Source organism: Nycticebus coucang, chromosome 5 (genome assembly GCF_027406575.1).
Source record: "Nycticebus coucang isolate mNycCou1 chromosome 5, mNycCou1.pri, whole genome shotgun sequence".
NCBI classification, from domain to species: Eukaryota; Metazoa; Chordata; class Mammalia; order Primates; family Lorisidae; genus Nycticebus; species Nycticebus coucang.
Window position 1 is genome coordinate 61,380,112 of NC_069784.1, and position 17,692 is coordinate 61,397,803.

General features: G+C 39.8%; 1 protein-coding gene across 6 annotated transcripts in view; it reads left to right on the plus strand.

Annotated features, from left to right (window-relative positions):
• Positions 1-17,692, plus strand: part of SLC35A1 (solute carrier family 35 member A1) — a 47,021-nt gene that overhangs the window by 5,307 nt on the left and 24,022 nt on the right. For all 6 annotated transcript variants that reach the window (XM_053591840.1, XM_053591839.1, XM_053591844.1 and 3 more), the window contains one exon: positions 2,956-3,133. In XM_053591840.1, coding sequence (XP_053447815.1) covers positions 2,997-3,133 — 137 coding nt within the window. In that variant the 5' untranslated portion in view covers positions 2,956-2,996. The remainder of the gene's footprint in view (positions 1-2,955; positions 3,134-17,692) is intronic.

A 17,692-nucleotide genomic window follows, 5' to 3' on the forward strand; every position in this document is an offset into this window, starting at 1 on the left:
CTTATAAAAATTAGAGACAAGTGTAGTTTCCACATCCATCATCAATATGGAAAGTGCTTTCTCCTGTACTGAATAATTAAAGGTTAATTTATTTTTTGTTTTTATTTTTGAGACAAGTTCTCACTCTGTGGCCCTGGGTAGAGTACAATGGTGTCAGTATAGCTCATAGCAACCTCACTCCTGGGCCCAAGCAATCCTGCCTCAGCCTCCCAAGTATCTGGGACTACTGCTGCCCACCACACATGTGATTTATTTATTTCTTGCAGAAAATGGGTCAGTCTGGTCTTGAACTCCCGACTTCCAGCAGTCCTTCCACCTCAGCTTCCCAGAGTGCTACCATTATGGGTGTGAGCCACCGTGTCTAGCCACTGTTTATTTTTGCAGTTTTTGGCTGGGCCAGGTTTGAACCCACCACCTCTGGTATATGGGACCAGCGCTCTACTCCTTGAGCCACAGATGCCGCCCTAGCCACTGTTTATTTCTGAAGTTATGTATCTTTCCCTTGTTTGGGGAAGATTTGAGAACAGAAGTATTACAGTGATCTCCTTCACTTCCTCTTGAATACACATTGTTTTTGGCTCTTCAGATCTTTTGGAAAGTTTATAGACAGTTATAAACTTTATTGCTTCTGTTCTGCCATATTACTTTTTAGTTAAGACCTGATGTGAATTTTTAAAATTGTCTAAAATGGACGAATTATTCTTTAATTCACTCAGAGGAAAATATTTATATTGAAGAGCCTGTTTTCTTCTAAGTTATTACCTTTCTGTATCTAAGGATAATCTGTTTGAGATCTTACTTTATTTCTCTATGAAAGTCCTCTTGGAATTGTGATTGGGCTCCCAAAACAGTAGCAGAAGCATACTTAGCATAGACTATTATAGTAGCAGGCTGGAATCACTTCAGGTCCTGTGGTTCTTTACATGGGGTTGTCAAAATATGGCCATAGAAAGCCTAAAATATTTACTTCTGACCCTTTACAAAGAATATTTGCTGATCCCTGTTTAACTTGAGCCTACAGATTTGGAGTTTAAGGAAAATAGGAGGATGGGAGTTAGGAGGTGGGTAAAGAAAGAAATAGTTTAAGTCTTGGGTGATGGTGGAATCAGAGCAGGTCTGAGAAAGAAAGTGTGAGGGAGGCTTGGCACCCTAGTGCTTGCAGGTACCAGAGACATTGGATGGGTGCTGGCACCTGGATGATGGCTGCTGCCGTTGTATATTTTCTGCATTTTAAGTTTTATAGAGCTATGTTTTTTTTTTTGAGATGACATCTCAAGCTGTCACCCTGGGTAGAGTGCTGTGTCGTCACAGCTCACAGCAACCTCAAACTCTTGGGCTTAAGCGATTCTCCTGCCTCAGCCTCTCAAGTAGCTGGGAATACAAGTACCCCCATGCCCAGCTGTTTTTTGGTTGTAGTTGTCATTGTTGTTTGGCGGGCCTGGGCTGCATTTGAACCCGCCACCTCCGGTGTATGTGGCTGGTGCCCTAGCTGCTTGAACTACAGGCGCTGAGCCTAGAGCTGTGTGTTCTTAATACTCTTTGTGTGTTATGAATTGTTTTCCTATATAATGCAATGAAATGAGAGGCTAGGTGTAATTTAGGTTTTATTAGGGTATAATAAGTCCCACTTTTATTACTTATTTCTTTTGTTTTCTTTTTGCTGTCTTTAAATTTGGAATATGTATTGCTTTCTTTCTGCTTCCCTGCTTTGCTTTTACAAGTTTGTAGTGATGAGGGTTTTTTTTTTTTGAGACAGAATCTCACTTTGTCGCCCTCGGTAGAGTGCTGTAGCGTCAGAGCTCACAGCAACCTCCAGCTCTTGGGCTTAGGCGATTCTCTCTCAGCCTCCTGAGTAGGTGGGACTACAAGCCCGCCACAGTGCCCTGCTATTTTTATGTTGCAGTTTGGCCGGGGCCGAGTTTGAACCCGCCACTCTCAACCCGGTATATGGGGCTGGCGCCCTACTCACTGAGCCACAGGTGCCACCAGGTATTTTTTTTTTTTTTTTGAGACAGAGTCTCACTATGTTGCCCTTGGTAGAGTGCTATAGTGTCACAGCTCACAGCAACCTCAAACTCTTGGGCTTAAGCGATTCTCTTGCCTCAACCTCCCAAGTAGCTGGAACTATAGGTGGCTGCCACAACACCCAGCTATTTTTTGATTGCAGTTGTCATTGTTGTTTAGCAGGCCTGGGATGGGCTTGATGTATGCCAGCCTTGGTGTATGTGGCGGGTACCCTACTCACTGAGCTACGGGTGCCGAGCCAGGTAAAGGTATTTAAATATACAGTTTATACTATCCTGTACTATAGTCAGTATGCCACATATTGTTTTTTTTTTTTTTTAATTTGGCCGGGGCTGGGTTTGAACCCACCACCTCCGGCATATGGGACCGGCGCCCTACCCGCTGAGCCACAGGCGCCGCCCAATATGCCACATATTGTTGTGATTGGGGCTCTGTTCAGGAACACGATCTATGTCTGACTCGTTGATATTTAAAGACAGCTGTGTTTTCTATAGGTGTGTTTGTGTTCATGTAATTGTTTCGAAGTAGATTTTTTTTTTTTTAGAGACAGGTCTTACTTTGTCGCCCTTGGTAGAGTGCCGTGGTGTTATAGCTCATAGCAGCCTCCAGCTCTTGGGCTTTGGTGATTCTCTTGCCTCAGCCTCCTGAGTAGCTGGGAGTACAAGTGCCGCCACAATACCCAGCTGTTTTATGTTGTTGTTGCAGTTTGGCTGGGGCCGGGTTCGAACCCACCACCTTCAGTATATGGGGTCAGCGCCCTCCTGACTGAGCCACAGGCACCGCTCTGAAGTAGAATTTCTAAATGTTACAAATTTAAAAAAATATTTTTTGCTTGAAATTGGGAAGTATGTTGGGCTATAACTAGTTGGTTAACTTTTATGTATGTAGTATTGTTTACTAAACAACATCTTTGTTGCGTGTATTTTCCAGAAAGTGTCAGTTTATTATTCAAGTTATACTGTTTGGCAGTGATGACCCTGATGGCTGCAGCGTATACCATAGCTTTAAGATACACAAGGACATCAGACAAAGAACTCTACTTTTCCACCACAGCTGTGTGTATCACAGAAGTTATAAAGTTATTCCTAAGTGTGGGAATTTTAGCTAAGTGAGTATAAATTCTTTTAGTGTGTTAAATTATGCTTAGTTATTTTCTTTGTTAGAAAATTCAGGCTGTGTCCTTTTATGTGTTTAATTGCTCTAGAGCAGTGTTTCTCAGTGCGGGGTGATTTTGGCCCCAGAGATGTTTGGAGTGTTGCAACCTGGGTGGGGTGGGGCGGGGCTACTGGCATCTAGTAGACAGAGGGCAAGGATGATGCTGAACATCCTGTAATGCACAGCATAGGGCCCACAGCAGTTACCCAGCCCCAAGTGTCAGTGATGCTGAGGCTGAAGAACACTGCTTAGAGCAGAGGTTGGCAATTGTGCCCCACAGGCCAAATGCAGCTTGCTGCCCGGTCTTACAGTAACAGAGATTGAGTGACTTATAAAGCCTAAAGCATTTATTATTTGGCCTTCACAGAAAGCATTTGCTGACCTCTTTTAGAGGAATGTAGTAATGACAATAAACATTTTCTCTGGTGTTTCTTATGTTTGGTGCTAGGCACTGTGCTAGGTGCTTTTCATGAATTTTCTCATTTAATCCTTATGCATTTTTGAGGTAAGTACTATGATTACTCCATTTTATCAGTACACCACCTGAGGGTCCTCAAGGTCACACTATTACCATGTGGTAGCACTGGGCTTTGAGTCTGGGACATCATGTGACAACCATTTGAGCTAAGGGTGCAGTCTGAAAGAGGGCTGAGAATAGGGGCACTGCAGTGGGACAGACCTAATCTTAATCCTAGACTGGGATGAGGCCTTTATATATGTTTGTTAACCTCTCTAATCTTTACTTTCTAATTTTTTTTTTTTTTTTTGTTTGAGACAGAATCTCATTCTGTCCCCCTGGGTGGAGTGTCCTGGTATCATAGCTCACAGCAATTTCAAACTCTTGGACTTGAGCAATCCTCTTGCCTCAGCCTCCCAAATAGCTGGAACTACAATCACCTGCCACCACACCTGGCTAGTTTTTCTATGTTTAGTAGAGACAGGGTCTTACTCTTGCTTAAGCTGGTCTTGAATTCCTGAGCTCAGCCAAACCACCTGCTTCCTGGAGTGCTAGGATTATAGGTGTGAGCCACTGTACTCAGCCTAGTTTCTAATTTGGATAAAATAATATGGGGTAGCAAAAATTAAATAAAATTCTATAAGTAAATTACTTGGAGAAAGATTTATGAGATGGGAATCCATGTGAGTCATTGGGCAGGTAGGAATTCATACAGGGTTTAAGATGTGTATTGGTGAGAGAAGGGAGGTAGAGAGGAGTAGTGTGTAGGCTTTTACCTAGAAACAGGCAAATGACATTTAAACATTTCTAAAGTCACTTAAAGATTTAGCATGTAGTTCCTGTATGAGTTTTCATGCTCTGTACTAGATATACAGGCATGAATGAAATAGATAAGGTCTCTCCTTGCTCGGAACTGGGTTTAGTGGAAGAGACAGAAAATAAACCTGTAAACCCACACATGGTTTCAAGTGGTCATGTGAAAAAGAATACTCTAAAAATAGTTTGGGGAGGGGGAAAACTAACTTGAGCCTAGATGGTAGAAAGCTTTCATATATCTGAAGTTTAAAATTTATCTTCTAGACAGAGATACTGTGGCATCCTAAATTGCAAGTAGGGTAAGTCTTAGATACTTCATATTTTCCTATTAACAACATTGATTTTTCTAAAAATTATGACTTTAATTGTGGAATTCTTTATTCTGGATGATGTCAGATAAATGTATGTTATTTCTTTTTTTTTTTGTGTGGTTTTTGGCCGGGGCTGGGTTTGAACCCGCCACCTCCGGCATATGGGACCGGCGCCCTACTCCTTGAGCCACAGGCGCCGCCCAAATGTATGTTATTTCTTATTCCTTTTCAACTATTCAGTGTTATGGGTATAGTCAGTTATTTTGTGGAAACTTTTTTTGAAAGTATATTGAAATAAAAACACAAAAATTTTTGAAAATTCACCAAGCAAGTCAAATAACAATGTTAAAATAACAGCATGGTAAAAACCAGACTGGACTTCATCATCATCATCAAGGCGTCTTACCACCAGCCTGCATGTACTAAAGAGAGCTTGTTCTTTGGTGAACATTTATCCTCAGGAAGTACCCAAAGACCAGGGAATAATCAGGAAAAAGTATGGAATTATGATGTGTAGAATTTTGGTGGTTGGTATTTGATGTTAGATAGCTAGCAAGAATTTGATTTTGAAGTGTTTCTAGGTTGAAAAAGCACTGAAAAAGTGGAAAATATTAAAGAAGTGAAATGCATTTGAAACTACTGATTTTTGAGTGAATATTTTTATGGAGAAATAATTAGAAAATTATCATCTTATTTGAAATACATTGGTAGAAACTGTATTTGAAAACAAATACCTGATAATTTGTACACGAATAACATTTAACTATGAAAATGCTAATCATTGGGATGGTAAAAGGTTGAAAAATAATTATTTCAACCTATGAGGTCACAGATTAATAGCAGCAAAATGTAATGTTGGAGGACATTGTGACTTTCACTTTTTTCAGGATTATGTAATGAGTAAATTGATAATGAAATTAAAATCATGGCTGTCAGTTTGGGAAAGATACCCAATGAAAATGTTGAAAATTAGTTCTAGATCTTAGAAGACATCTGGCTTCTAATAATTTACCTGAAACAGGGGCAACGCCTGTGGCTCAGTGAGCAGGGCGCTGGCCCCATATACCGAGGGTGGCGGGTTCAAACCCAGCCCCGGCCAAACTGCAACAACAAAAAAAAAGCTGGGCGTTGTGGCGGGCGCCTGTAGTCCCATCTGCTCGGGAGGCTGAGGCAAGAGAATCGCTTAAGCCCAGGAGGTTGGAGGTTGCGCCCAGGAGGTTGGAGGTTGCTGTGAGCTGTGTGATGCCACAGCACTCTACCGAGGGCCATAAAGTGAGATTCTGTCTCTACAAAAAAAAAAAAAAATTTACCTGAAACAGATGAAATATGAAAAAGATGAAGAAACTACATGGCCAGACCGTGATCGGGTCACTGAGAATGCTTTGAATAGTTGAAAGTTGAAGCAAGTAAGAGAGCTCATAATTTTTTTTTATTTATTTCTTTTTATTTCTTTTATTTATTTCTTTTTATTTATTTTTAAATTTTATTTATTATTTTTTTAGAGACAAAGTCTCACTTTATCACCCTTGGTAGAGTGCTATGACATCACAGCTCACAGCAACCTCCAATTCCTGGGTTTAGGCGATTCTCTTGCCTCAGCCTCCCAAGTAGATGGGACTACAGGCGCCTGCCACAACGCCTGGCTATTTTTTTTGCTGCAGTTTGGCTGGGGCAGGGTTTGAATCCACCACCATCCGTATATGGGGCTGGCGCCCTGCTCACTGAGCCACAGGCGCTGCCCCTATAATGGTCTTTTAGATTGAGTGGTGGGAAGTTTGCAAAAAGGTAAAAGATTTTCCAGATACTTTCTGTGCTGTCATTTCTTTGTACCCATATTAAACTGGGTAATTTTGTAAAAGTAAGATCAAAGCCAAACGGGATGTTATGTAGTTTGTTAAAAATCCTAGGTTGGGTTGGGCAGGGTGGCTCACATCTGTAATCCCAGTACTTTGGGAGGCTGAGGAAGGACAACTGTTTGAGGCCAGGAGTTGGAGACCAACCTAGGCAACATAGCAAGACTTTGTCTTTACAAAAAATTTAAAAGAAAAATTAACTGGGCAGGTCTCAGGCGACTGTAGTACCAGCTACTTGGCAGGCTGAGACAGGAGGGTCGCTTGAGCCCAGGAGTTTGACGTTACAGTGAGCTGTGATCCTGCCACTGCATTTCAGCCTGAGTGAAGAGCAAGACCCTATCTCAAAGAAAAAAAGAAAAACATATAATGGATGTTATTTGCTGTGACGGCAAGATTTCTAAATATGAGAAAATATTTGTTACTCGAAAATTTTATGAGATAATTCATTATACACAAAGGAATCTGGAATTGATTCATATGTTTCAATTTATATTTGCTTGAAAATTCTTTTCCACATGTTGAAATAATTCTTCAGTGCTAAAAAAGAATGAAATTAGACTTTTTTCTTTGTTTTCAAAGTAGAACAAGACTTTATTATGTGAATTACATTAGAAATGACTAAAGATTTAGAACTTGAAGAACATTTTCTTCAGAAAAGAAAAATTAAGAAAAACTTCCTTCTTGATGATCAAAATAGGGTATCCCATATTTCCAGGAAAAATATTGTAAAGGTTAATATAAAAGTTAGATAATATTTACTAGATTTTGATTTGAATTTTTTGGAGAATGAGTAAAGAAAAATGAAAAACACAAACTGTGGAACTACTGAATAGGAAAAATTATTAAATGAAAGCTTCTGTCCTTTTGCCCATCTTTTACCCTATAATAAAGTATAGTAGCTTTATAGAATTGATGCAAATATTATATTAGAACTTTAATTTTATCTGAACTTTGCAAAGCTTAACTTCATTATAGACCAAACAGATTAGCTGTTTCTTCATTAGCGTGGTCTCTGCAGTAATGCTGTTTGCTCACTAATACATTTAGTCTTGGCTAATTGGTAAAGTAAATACATATTTGATGTTATATGGGGGAGAGAACGGGGGCAGAGATTCATTGAAGTAGCACCTGAAATTCTGTGTTTTGCTTATAATTAAGGTTCATTTATAAACATTACAGTTACATCCAAATCTGTGTTTCACTCCTTTCACATTTTAAACATAGCCATGCTAAGTCTGTTTCAAGGTACTATTAATAAGGTGTAATGAATGGGATAGTCAAATTCATTTATTTTACAAATATTTGTGCACACTAAAAAGGCGTAATTCTGCACTCATGGGACGGGGCTTACAGTCTGTTGGTGAAGCAAACATCATCAGTGGTAAATTGGTGGTGGTACGAGGGAAAGACAGGTAGAGAGAAGGTGTAGTAGACACGTAGGATAGAAGGCCTCCACTTGGAGTAGAGCTCTCCTCTCTGAGGAGGTTACAGTCAAACCTCAATTGGGTGGAAGTTAGGCAAGCAAAGAGTAGAGAGAAGCAATGAGAACAGTGAGTTTGGAATCCCTGTGGCAGAAATGCCCCAGGCTCTCAACAATAGCAACACACCTGCCTGCCTGGAATATCATGAGATCTGGAGACTGGTGCCGATGTGGAGAAAGAGGGGTCACAGGGCATGTGGAACAATCGTGACGGCTTATTAAGGACTTTGGACTTGATCTCAATTGCATTTGGAAGTCACTGAGAAGTTTTGGGGCAACCATTTTAAGAGAATAGATTGAGGAGTGGGAAGTGTGGTGTGTGATTGGAAGTGGGGAAACTTTCTAGAGGCAACAGATGACGGCCTGGGATGACAGCACGGCAGTGAAGGGACGTGAACGGGTTTGAGTCACGCTCTGGAGGCAAAGTCTACAGGACTTAGTGTGGGCTACATAGAGGCAGTTCTGGTCCTTCACAGTTGTTACATTCTATAAACTCACAGGGGTCCTCAAACTGTTTAAACAGGGGGCCAGTTCACTGTCCCTCAGACTGTTGGAGGGCCGGACTATAGTTTAAAAAAAAACAACTATGAACAAATTCCTATGCACACTGCACATATCTTATTTTGAAGTAATAAAACGGAACAAATACAATCACACCGCCTCATGTGGCCCGTGGGCCGTAGTATGAGGACCCCTGAAAAAGTCACCACCAACACTGAATTAGAGCGCGCTGAACCTTTGCTTCTTGTGCAGATACAAGGTCAGGTTCCTGTGAGCCTCTGCTCATGACATTTTTGTTATGTAACCTGGTTTTACATGTGTTTCAGACTAAAGAGACCTTATTTAATGTTTATTGATGAATTATATCTGAGCTCATGGCCAATAGCAGTGTAATTCATGCCTGAACAAATTTTCCCTATCATGCATATTTTCTCCCTAATGCACATCACAGCCTTTTCATACGCAGGAGAGCCAGGCAGCTCTTGAGCCCCACAGGGAGGCATTTTAAACAGCAACAGCACTAACAGAAAGCACAAAAATGCAAGAAACATGTCACTAAATAGATCCCACCTGTTTATAATATGAAAGCTGAAATAATAAGGCAGAATGTTCAGCCTCAACTGCAAATGTGTGTGTTGGGTGATTCAAATTGTTTTGCAGCTTTTGGCACGACTGTAAAAATGTGTTGCAAGGTTTGACTTGGGGAGTACAAGTAAATTTTAGCAAGTAGGAAAATTTACACATACAGGCCGCGAATAATGAGGATCAGTTATAGTAGGTGAAGGAAAGGTAGATATCAAGAATCATATCTCTATTTTCTATTATAAACAACTAGGTAGATAGAGTTATTTTTTTCTGAGACAGGAAGAAACACAGATTTGGTGGGGAGAAGATATCAACAGTTTGATTTTTGGTAGGTGTAACAAAGTTTAATGCCTCAACATACCCAAATGTACATGGAGAGTGAGCAGTTGTATTAAATGGGTCTGGAACTTAGAGGTGTGAACTAGAGGCATAAATTTGGGAGTTCTTACAACATAAAAGTATTCAATCTTATGGGATTAGAAGAGATTGTTAAAGAAGAGTGATCTTGTAAAAGTATTCTTATTTATAACTTGATTTAACTCCATATACCTTAAAGACTGCTGTTTTCCTGGGCAAGATAACTAGAAATTCCACAACTGATATAAAAAGGGACACGTAGTAGGTGTTGATTTGTTCAGACAAATGGAAGTCACCTTGCTTAATAACGAAAGAGTCATTCTGGTCTCAGGCAGTAAGAATTACCAGGCTCCTAGAGCTTGGTAAGAATTAAGTATAACTTCAATCATGTGTGCAAATTAGTCAAATTAGAATCTTCATGTCCCAAGAATTTAAGCAGAGGCTGTTCCTGGTGAATCTTTCAAGACTTGAAGTCTTGTCAAACTCATCTCTTGTGTGAACTTTGAGCCCAGAAAGGGACTAGTTAGTGTTATCTCTAACTAAAAAATTAAGCAGACCAAATGGGTCAGTGAGGTTCTGGACTCGCCTCTCCCAGGATTCAAGGTGGTGAGAGGGTTTCTGTAACTGAGGCTTGACTTGGGCAGCACCCATGATGACTGAGCCCTGCCGTCCAGTCCTTTCTCTTCCCTTTAGGACTTCTGCTCTGAAGAGCTTTCCCTTCTCTCTCCTCTTCTCTAGTTACATCGACATGGACCCACGGATTATTCTGAATGGGTTAGAATCTGTTACTGTCGTTATTCTGATGTTCAAACTGTTCTGGCAGTGGAGTATCCTTTAAGTTGTCTTCTTTTTTTAAAGCACATTTTCAACAATCTTTTAAAGAGTTTATTTTTTCATAGCAAGATATGCTAGGCTAATTTTGTATTTTTCCTGCCCTAACCCTCAAGTCATGGTTCTTAAAAGAGCCCTGTTCCTTCTTTTTTTTTTTTTAGGCTGGTATTTAGAAACCCAGAATGTAGGTACTAGCTGTAGACACTGTTACTGCAGCATCTCACTTCTCTGGACCCTTTCAGCAGAGCTCGGAGATAAATGCCCATGTGTACCTGCATACACCATGTCTATCCAGTTCTCATGTACGTGGAGCAACAAGCTCCAAGTCGATTGACACCTGCCACTCTGGTCTGGCAGCAGAGGGTTCACTCCTACCTCTCCCTTACCCATCTTTATTTCCTTTCTCTGTAATGAGAAGTCTAGTGTCCATCAGACATGGGATATTTATTTACTCAATCTTAGAATATACAAGTAGGTTTAGAATGTATGTAGTATATTCCTAAGAAAAACTAAAATTATTAAAACTTAAAGTTCAGTATTTGTTGTTATTTTTGCTTTAGGTTTTCTTTTTTTTCTTTTTTAATTTGTTTATTTCTATTGTTAAGTCATAGCTGTGTACATTAGTGCAATCAAGGGGTACAATGTGCAGGTTTCATATACAATCTGAAATATTCTCATCAAACTGTTCAACGTAGCCTTCATGGCATTTTCTTAGTTACTGTATGTAGACATTTGTATTCTGCATTTAGTAAGTTTCGCCTGTACCCATTCTTTTTTTTTTTTTTTTATTGTTGGGGATTCATTGAGGGTACAATAAGCCAGGTTACACTGATTGCAATTGTTAGGTAAAGTCCCTCTTGCAATCATGTCTTGCCCCCATAAAGTGTGACACACACCAAGGCCCCACCCCCCTCCCTCCTTCCCTCTTTCTGTCCCCCCCCAAGCTTTTGTCATAATTGTCCTCATATCAAAATTGAGTACATAGGATTCATGGTTCTCCATTCTTGTGATGCTTTACTAAGAATAATGTCTTCCACGTCCATCCAGGTTAATACGAAGGATGTAAAGTCTCCATTTTTTTTAATGGCTGAATAGTATTCCATGGTATACATATACCACAGCTTGTTAATCCATTCCTGGGTTGGTGGGCATTTAGGCTGTTTCCACATTTTGGCGATTGTAAATTGAGCTGCAATAAACAGTCTAGTACAAGTGTCCTTAAGATAAAAGGATTTCTTTCCTTCTGGGTAGATGCCCAGTAATGGGATTGCAGGATCAAATGGGAGGTCTAGCTTGAGTGCTTTGAGGTTTCTCCATACTTCCTTCCAGAAAAGTTGTACTATTTTGCAGTCCCACCAGCAGGGTAAAAGTGTTCCCTTCTCTCCACATACACGCCAGCATCTGCAGTTTTGAGATTTTGTGATGTGGGCCATTCTCACTGGGGTTGGATGATATCTCAGGGTTGTTTTGATTTGCATTTCTCTAATATATAGAGATGATGAACATTTTTTCATGTGTTTGTTAGCCATTCGTCTGTCGTCTTTAGAGAAAGTTCTATTCATGTCTCTTGCCCATTGATATATGGGATTGTTGGCTTTTTTCATGTGGATTAATTTGAGTTCTCTATAGATCCTAGTTATCAAGCTTTTGTCTGATTGAAAATATGCAAATATCCTTTCCCATTGTGTAGGTTGTCTCTTTGGTTATTGTCTCCTTAGCTGTACAGAAGCTTTTCAGTTTAATGAAGTCCCATTTGTTTATTTTTGTTGTTGTTGCAATTGCCATGGCAGTCTTCTTCATGAAGTCTTTCCCCAGGCCAATATCTTCCAGTGTTTTTCCTATGCTTTCTTTGAGGATTTTTATGGTTTCATGCCTTAAATTTAAGTCCTTTATCCATCTTGAATCAATTTTTGTGAGTGGGGAAAGGTGTGGGTCCAGTTTCAGTCTTTTCCATGTAGACATCCAGTTCTCCCAACACCATTTATTGAATAGGGAGTCTTTCCCCCAAGGTATGTTCTTGTTTGGTTTATCAAAGATTAGGTGGTTGTAAAATGTTAGTTTCATTTCTTAGTTTTCAATTCGATTCCAAGTGTCTATGTCTCTGTTTTTGTGCCAGTACTATGTTGTCTTGAGCACTATGGCTTTGTAGTACAGACTAAAATCTGGTATGCTGATGCCCCCAGCTTTATTTTTGTTACGGAGAACTGCCTTAGCTATACAGGGTTTTTTCCAGTTCCATACAAAATGCAGAATCATTTTTTCCAAATCTTGAAAGTACGATGTTGGTATTTTGATAGGAATGGCATTGAATAGGTAGATTGCTTTGGGAAGTATAGACATTTTAACAATGTTGATTCTTCCCATCCATGAGCATGGTATGTTCTTCCATTTGTTAATATCCTCTGCTATTTCCTTTCTGAGGAGTTCATAGTTTTCTTTATAGAGGTCCTTCACCTCCTTCGTTAGGTATACTCCTAGGTATTTCATTTTCTTTGAAACTATGGTGAAGGGAGTTGTGTCCTTAAATAGCTTCTCATCTTGACTGTTATTGGTGTACACAAAGGCTACTGACTTGTGGACATTGATTTTATATCCTGAAACATTACTGTATTTTTTGATGACTTCTAGGAGTCTTGTGGTTGAGTCTTTGGGGTTTTCTAAGTATAAGATCATGTCATCAGCAAAGAGGGAGAATTTGACCTTCTCTGCTCCCATTTGGATTCCCTTTATTTCCTTGTCTTGCCTAATTGTATTGGCTAGAACTTCCAGCACTACGTTGAATAGTAAAGGTGACAGAGGACAACCTTGTCTGGTTCCAGTTCTAAGAGGAAAAGCTTTGAGTTTTACTCCATTCAGTAAAATATTGGCTGTGGGTTTGTCATAGATAGCTTCAATCAGTTTTAGAAATGTGCCACCTATGCCTATACTCTTCAGTGTTCTAATTAGAAAAAGATGCTGGATTTTATCAAATGCTGTTTCTGCATCTATTTAGAGGATCATGTGATCTTTATTTTTGCCTCTGTTAATATGGTGGATAACGTTTATAGACTTGCGTATGTTAAACCAGCCTTGCATCCCTGGGATGAAGCCTATTTGATCATGATGAATGACTTTTTTGATGATAAGATGCAATCTATTGGCTAGGATTTTGTTCAGAATTTTTGCGTCTATATTCATGAGTGAGATTGGTCTGAAATTTTCCTTTTTGTTTGGGTCTTTTCCTGGTTTTGGTATCAGGGTGATGTTTGCTTCATAGAATGTGTTGGGGAAGATTCCTTCTTCCTCAATTTTTTGGAATAATTTCTGCAGTACAGGAATAAGCTCTTCCTTGAAGGTTTGATAGAATTCTGGAGTGAAGCCATCTGGACCAGGGCATTTTTTGGTTGGAAGATTTTTTATTGTTTCTTTGATCTCAGTGCTTGAAATTGGTCTGTTCAGGAGCTCTATTTCTTCCTGGCTGAGTCTAGGGAGAGGGTGTGATTCCAAATATTGATCCATTTCTTTCACATTGTCAAATTTCTGGGCATAGAGTTTCTGGTAGTATTCAGAGATGATCTCTTGTATCTCTGTGGGATCAGTTGTTATTTCCCCTTTATCATTTCTGATTGAGGTTACTAGAGATTTCACTTTTCTATTCCTCGTTAGTCTGGCCAAGGGTTTATCTATTTTATTTATTTTTTCAAAAAACCAACTCCTTGTTTCATTAATTATCTGAATGATTCTTTTGTTTTCAATTTCATTGATCTCTGATTTGATTTTGGATATTTTTTTCTTCTACTGAGTTTAGGCTTAGATTGTTCTTCTTTTTCCAATTCCATAAGATCTCTTGTGAGATTGTTGATGTGCTCTCTTTCTGTTTTTCGAATGTAGGCATCTAAAGCGATGAATTTTCCTCTCAAAACTGCTTTTGCAGTATCCCACAGGTTTTGGTAGCTTGTGTCTTCATTGTTGTTATGCTCAAGGAAGTTAATGATTTCCTGTTTTATTTCTTCCTGCACCCATCTGTTATTCAACAGAAGATTGTTTAATTTCCATGCCTTTGGGTGGGGTCGAGCATTTTTGTTAGAGTTGAGTTCCACCTTTAGTGCCTTATGGTCTGAGAAGACACAAGGTAAAATTTCCATTCTTTTGATTCTGTTGATATTTGTTTTGTGTCCCAGGATATGATCAATTTTGGAGAATGGTCCATGGGGTGATGAGAAGAATGTATATTCTTTATCTTTGGGATGGAGTGTTCTATATTCGTCTATCAAGCACAGTTGTTCTAGGGTCTCATTTAAATCTCTTATATCCTTGTTTAATTTCTGTTTAGAGGATCTGTCCAGCTCTGTAAGAGGAGTGTTAAGGTCCCCTGTTATTATGGTATTATCAGATATCATATTGCTCAGACTGAGTAAGGTCTGTTTCAAGAATCTGGGAGCATTTAAATTGGGTGCATAGATATTTAGAATTGAAATGTCTTCTCGTATTTTTCCCTTGACCAATATAAAGTGACCATCTTTGTCTTTTTTGACTTTAGTTGCTTTAAATCCACATGTATCTGAAAATAAGATTATAACTTCTCTTTTCTTCTGAATTCTATTTGCCTGAAAATTTGTCTTCCAACCCTTGACTCAGAGCTTTAATTTGTCTTTTGAAGACAGGTGTGTTTCTTGCAGACAGCAAATGGATGGCTTGTGTTTTTTAATCCAGTCAACCAATCTATGTCTCTTCAGTGGGGAATTCAAGCCATTAACATTTATTGAGATAATTGATAAGTATTCTATTCGTCTTATTTTGTGAGAGTCCATTGCTTAGTTTTATCTTTTGCAACAGTGTGGAAGTTAGGTTCTGTCCTTTAATTTCTGAGTTCTTACTTTGCTGCTGATCCATTGTGGTGGTCAGTGTGCAGAACAGGTTGAAGTATTTCCTGTAGAGCTGTCTTGTTGTGGCGAATTTCCTCAATGTTTGTATATCCGTAAATGATTTGATTTCTCTGTCAATTTTGAAGCTTAGCTTAGCAGGGTACAGAATTCTGGGCTGGAAATTGTTCTGTTTAAATAGATTAAAGGTAGATGACCATTGTCTTCTTGCTTGGAATGTTTCATTAGAGAAGTCTGCGGTCACTCTGATGGATTTGCCCCTGTAGGTCAACTGGCGCTTACTCCTGGCAGCTTGCAGAATCTTTTCTTTTGTCTTGACTTTGGACATGTTCATCACAATGAGTCTTGGAGAAGCTCGGTTAGAGTTGAGGCGACCTGGGGTCCGATATCCCTCTGAAAGCAGAGTGTCAGAATCTTTGGTTATATTTGGGAAATTTTCTTTTATAATATTCTCTAGTATGGCTTCCATTCCTCTGGGGCATTCTTCTTCCCCTTCTGGAATTCCTATAACTCGTGTGTTGGAACGCTTCATAAAATCCCATATTTCTGACAGTGAACGTTCTGCTTTGTCTCTCTTCTTTTCTGCCTCTTTTACTATCTGAGTTATATCAAAAACTTTGTCTTCTTCCTCTGAAATTCTTTCTTCTGCATGGTCTAACCTGTTGCTGATACTTTCCATTGCGTCTTTAAGTTCCCTGATTGACTGTTTCATTTCCTTCAGCTCTGCTATATCCTTTTTATATTCTTCATATCGTTCATCTCTTATTTGATTCTGTTTTTGAATTTCCTTTTGGTTAATTTCCACTTTATTAGCAGTTTCCTTCATTGTTTCCATCATTTCTTTCATTGTTTTCAACATGTGTATTCTAAATGCCCTTTCTGTCATTCCTAACATTTCTGTATAGGTGGAATCCTCTGCAGTAGCTACCTCCTGGTCCCTTGGCGGGGTTGTTCTGGACTGGTTCTTCATGTTGCATGGAGTTTTCTGCTGATTTTTCCTCATGAGTGATTTCTTTTATCTGTTTCCTTGCCCTAATTTTCCTTTCACTTCCTCTTGCTCTTTAAGTTCTCGTGCCTGTGGACTAAGGGTTACAGGACCAGAAGGGTGAGAAGGTTGAAGAGCAAAAAAAGGATGAAAGAAAGGAGGACCAAGTGATGAGAAAAAAAAAGAAAAATAGAGAAAGGAGAGGGGGTGGGTAAAAGGAATATTCACAAAAAGAAGAGAGGCACAGAAAGAGGGAGACAGAGCAATATAGGTGTACAGTAGGGTACTTTGATATAACCTTAAAAAAAAAAAACCACCTTCTGGGGGTGCCCAGTTGGGTGGTTCCCTTGAAGTCAGCAGCTCTTTGCTAACCTGATCAGACACAGTACCCCACGTCCACCAAGTAGAGAGGAAAGACAAAAATGCTATAAATCAAACCAAAACAAGCAAACAGCAAACTTTACGGGATAAAATTGGCTGGAAAAAACAAATAATAGCTGTAGAAACACTAACAAAAATGAAGTTCTAGTTATTGAAATAGGCAGCAATGGGAAATTATAATTAGTCTAGAAAAATTGAGAAAGAAAAAGGATCTGTATGGAAAAGGGTGAACTTAAAAAACAAAACAACAGTCAACAACATCAAAATAAACAAAAAAAACAACCAAACCAAAAAAGAAAACACAACCGAAAACAAAGCAGTATTTATATGTTATTGAATATTGTCTGGGCAACACGTGGTCTTCTGGGATATGAGATGTTAATTACAGTTCTGATGCGACTGGAGGCTGCTAGTTTCTCAAACCCCAGCAGGTAGACACCGTAAATCTCTCTTCAGCCCACTTAAAAGGCACTTTGAACTTGTTCACTTGCTGAGCAGAAGCTTTCCCAGGGGAAGTACTTTTCGCTGGAATCACTGCTGAAGTGGCTATCCACTTACCCTGTGTGCCAAAACTGGTCTCCCTCTGCCCCCGAGGGTTAGGGCTGCAAGGCGGCTCAGACCCCGCCCTTAGGCTACTTGGTCACTGTTTTACCAGCTCCCACCCAATTCTAGCTCTGCGACCCTGAGGGCGGAGCTTGCCGGGGCAGATCGCTCAGAATGGCTGCCTGTGACCCAGAGCCAAACACTATTAGCTCCATCTGGCTCAGCGGCTCAGACTGGGGCCCTAGACAAAGGCCAAAGTTCTCCGCACTCCCGCTCAGGCTCTCCCCAAGGCAGTTCAGCTGAGTGCCAAGTCCAAAGACACCAAAACAGTTCACAGGTAAGGCCTTTCTGGTTTGCAGTCTCGCTGCTACTAAACTTACAGTTGCGGGCGGGTTTAGACGGATTGAACACATGCGACCACTTGCTGGTTTTCCACTGTTTTAGTAGTCCTCTTGGGGTCCAGAAGTCTCTTGCTGACTCCCTGTATCCTCTCAGGGGTGATGATAGGCAGATCCCACCAGCCAGAGATGCCTGGAGTCCTATCTCCCCA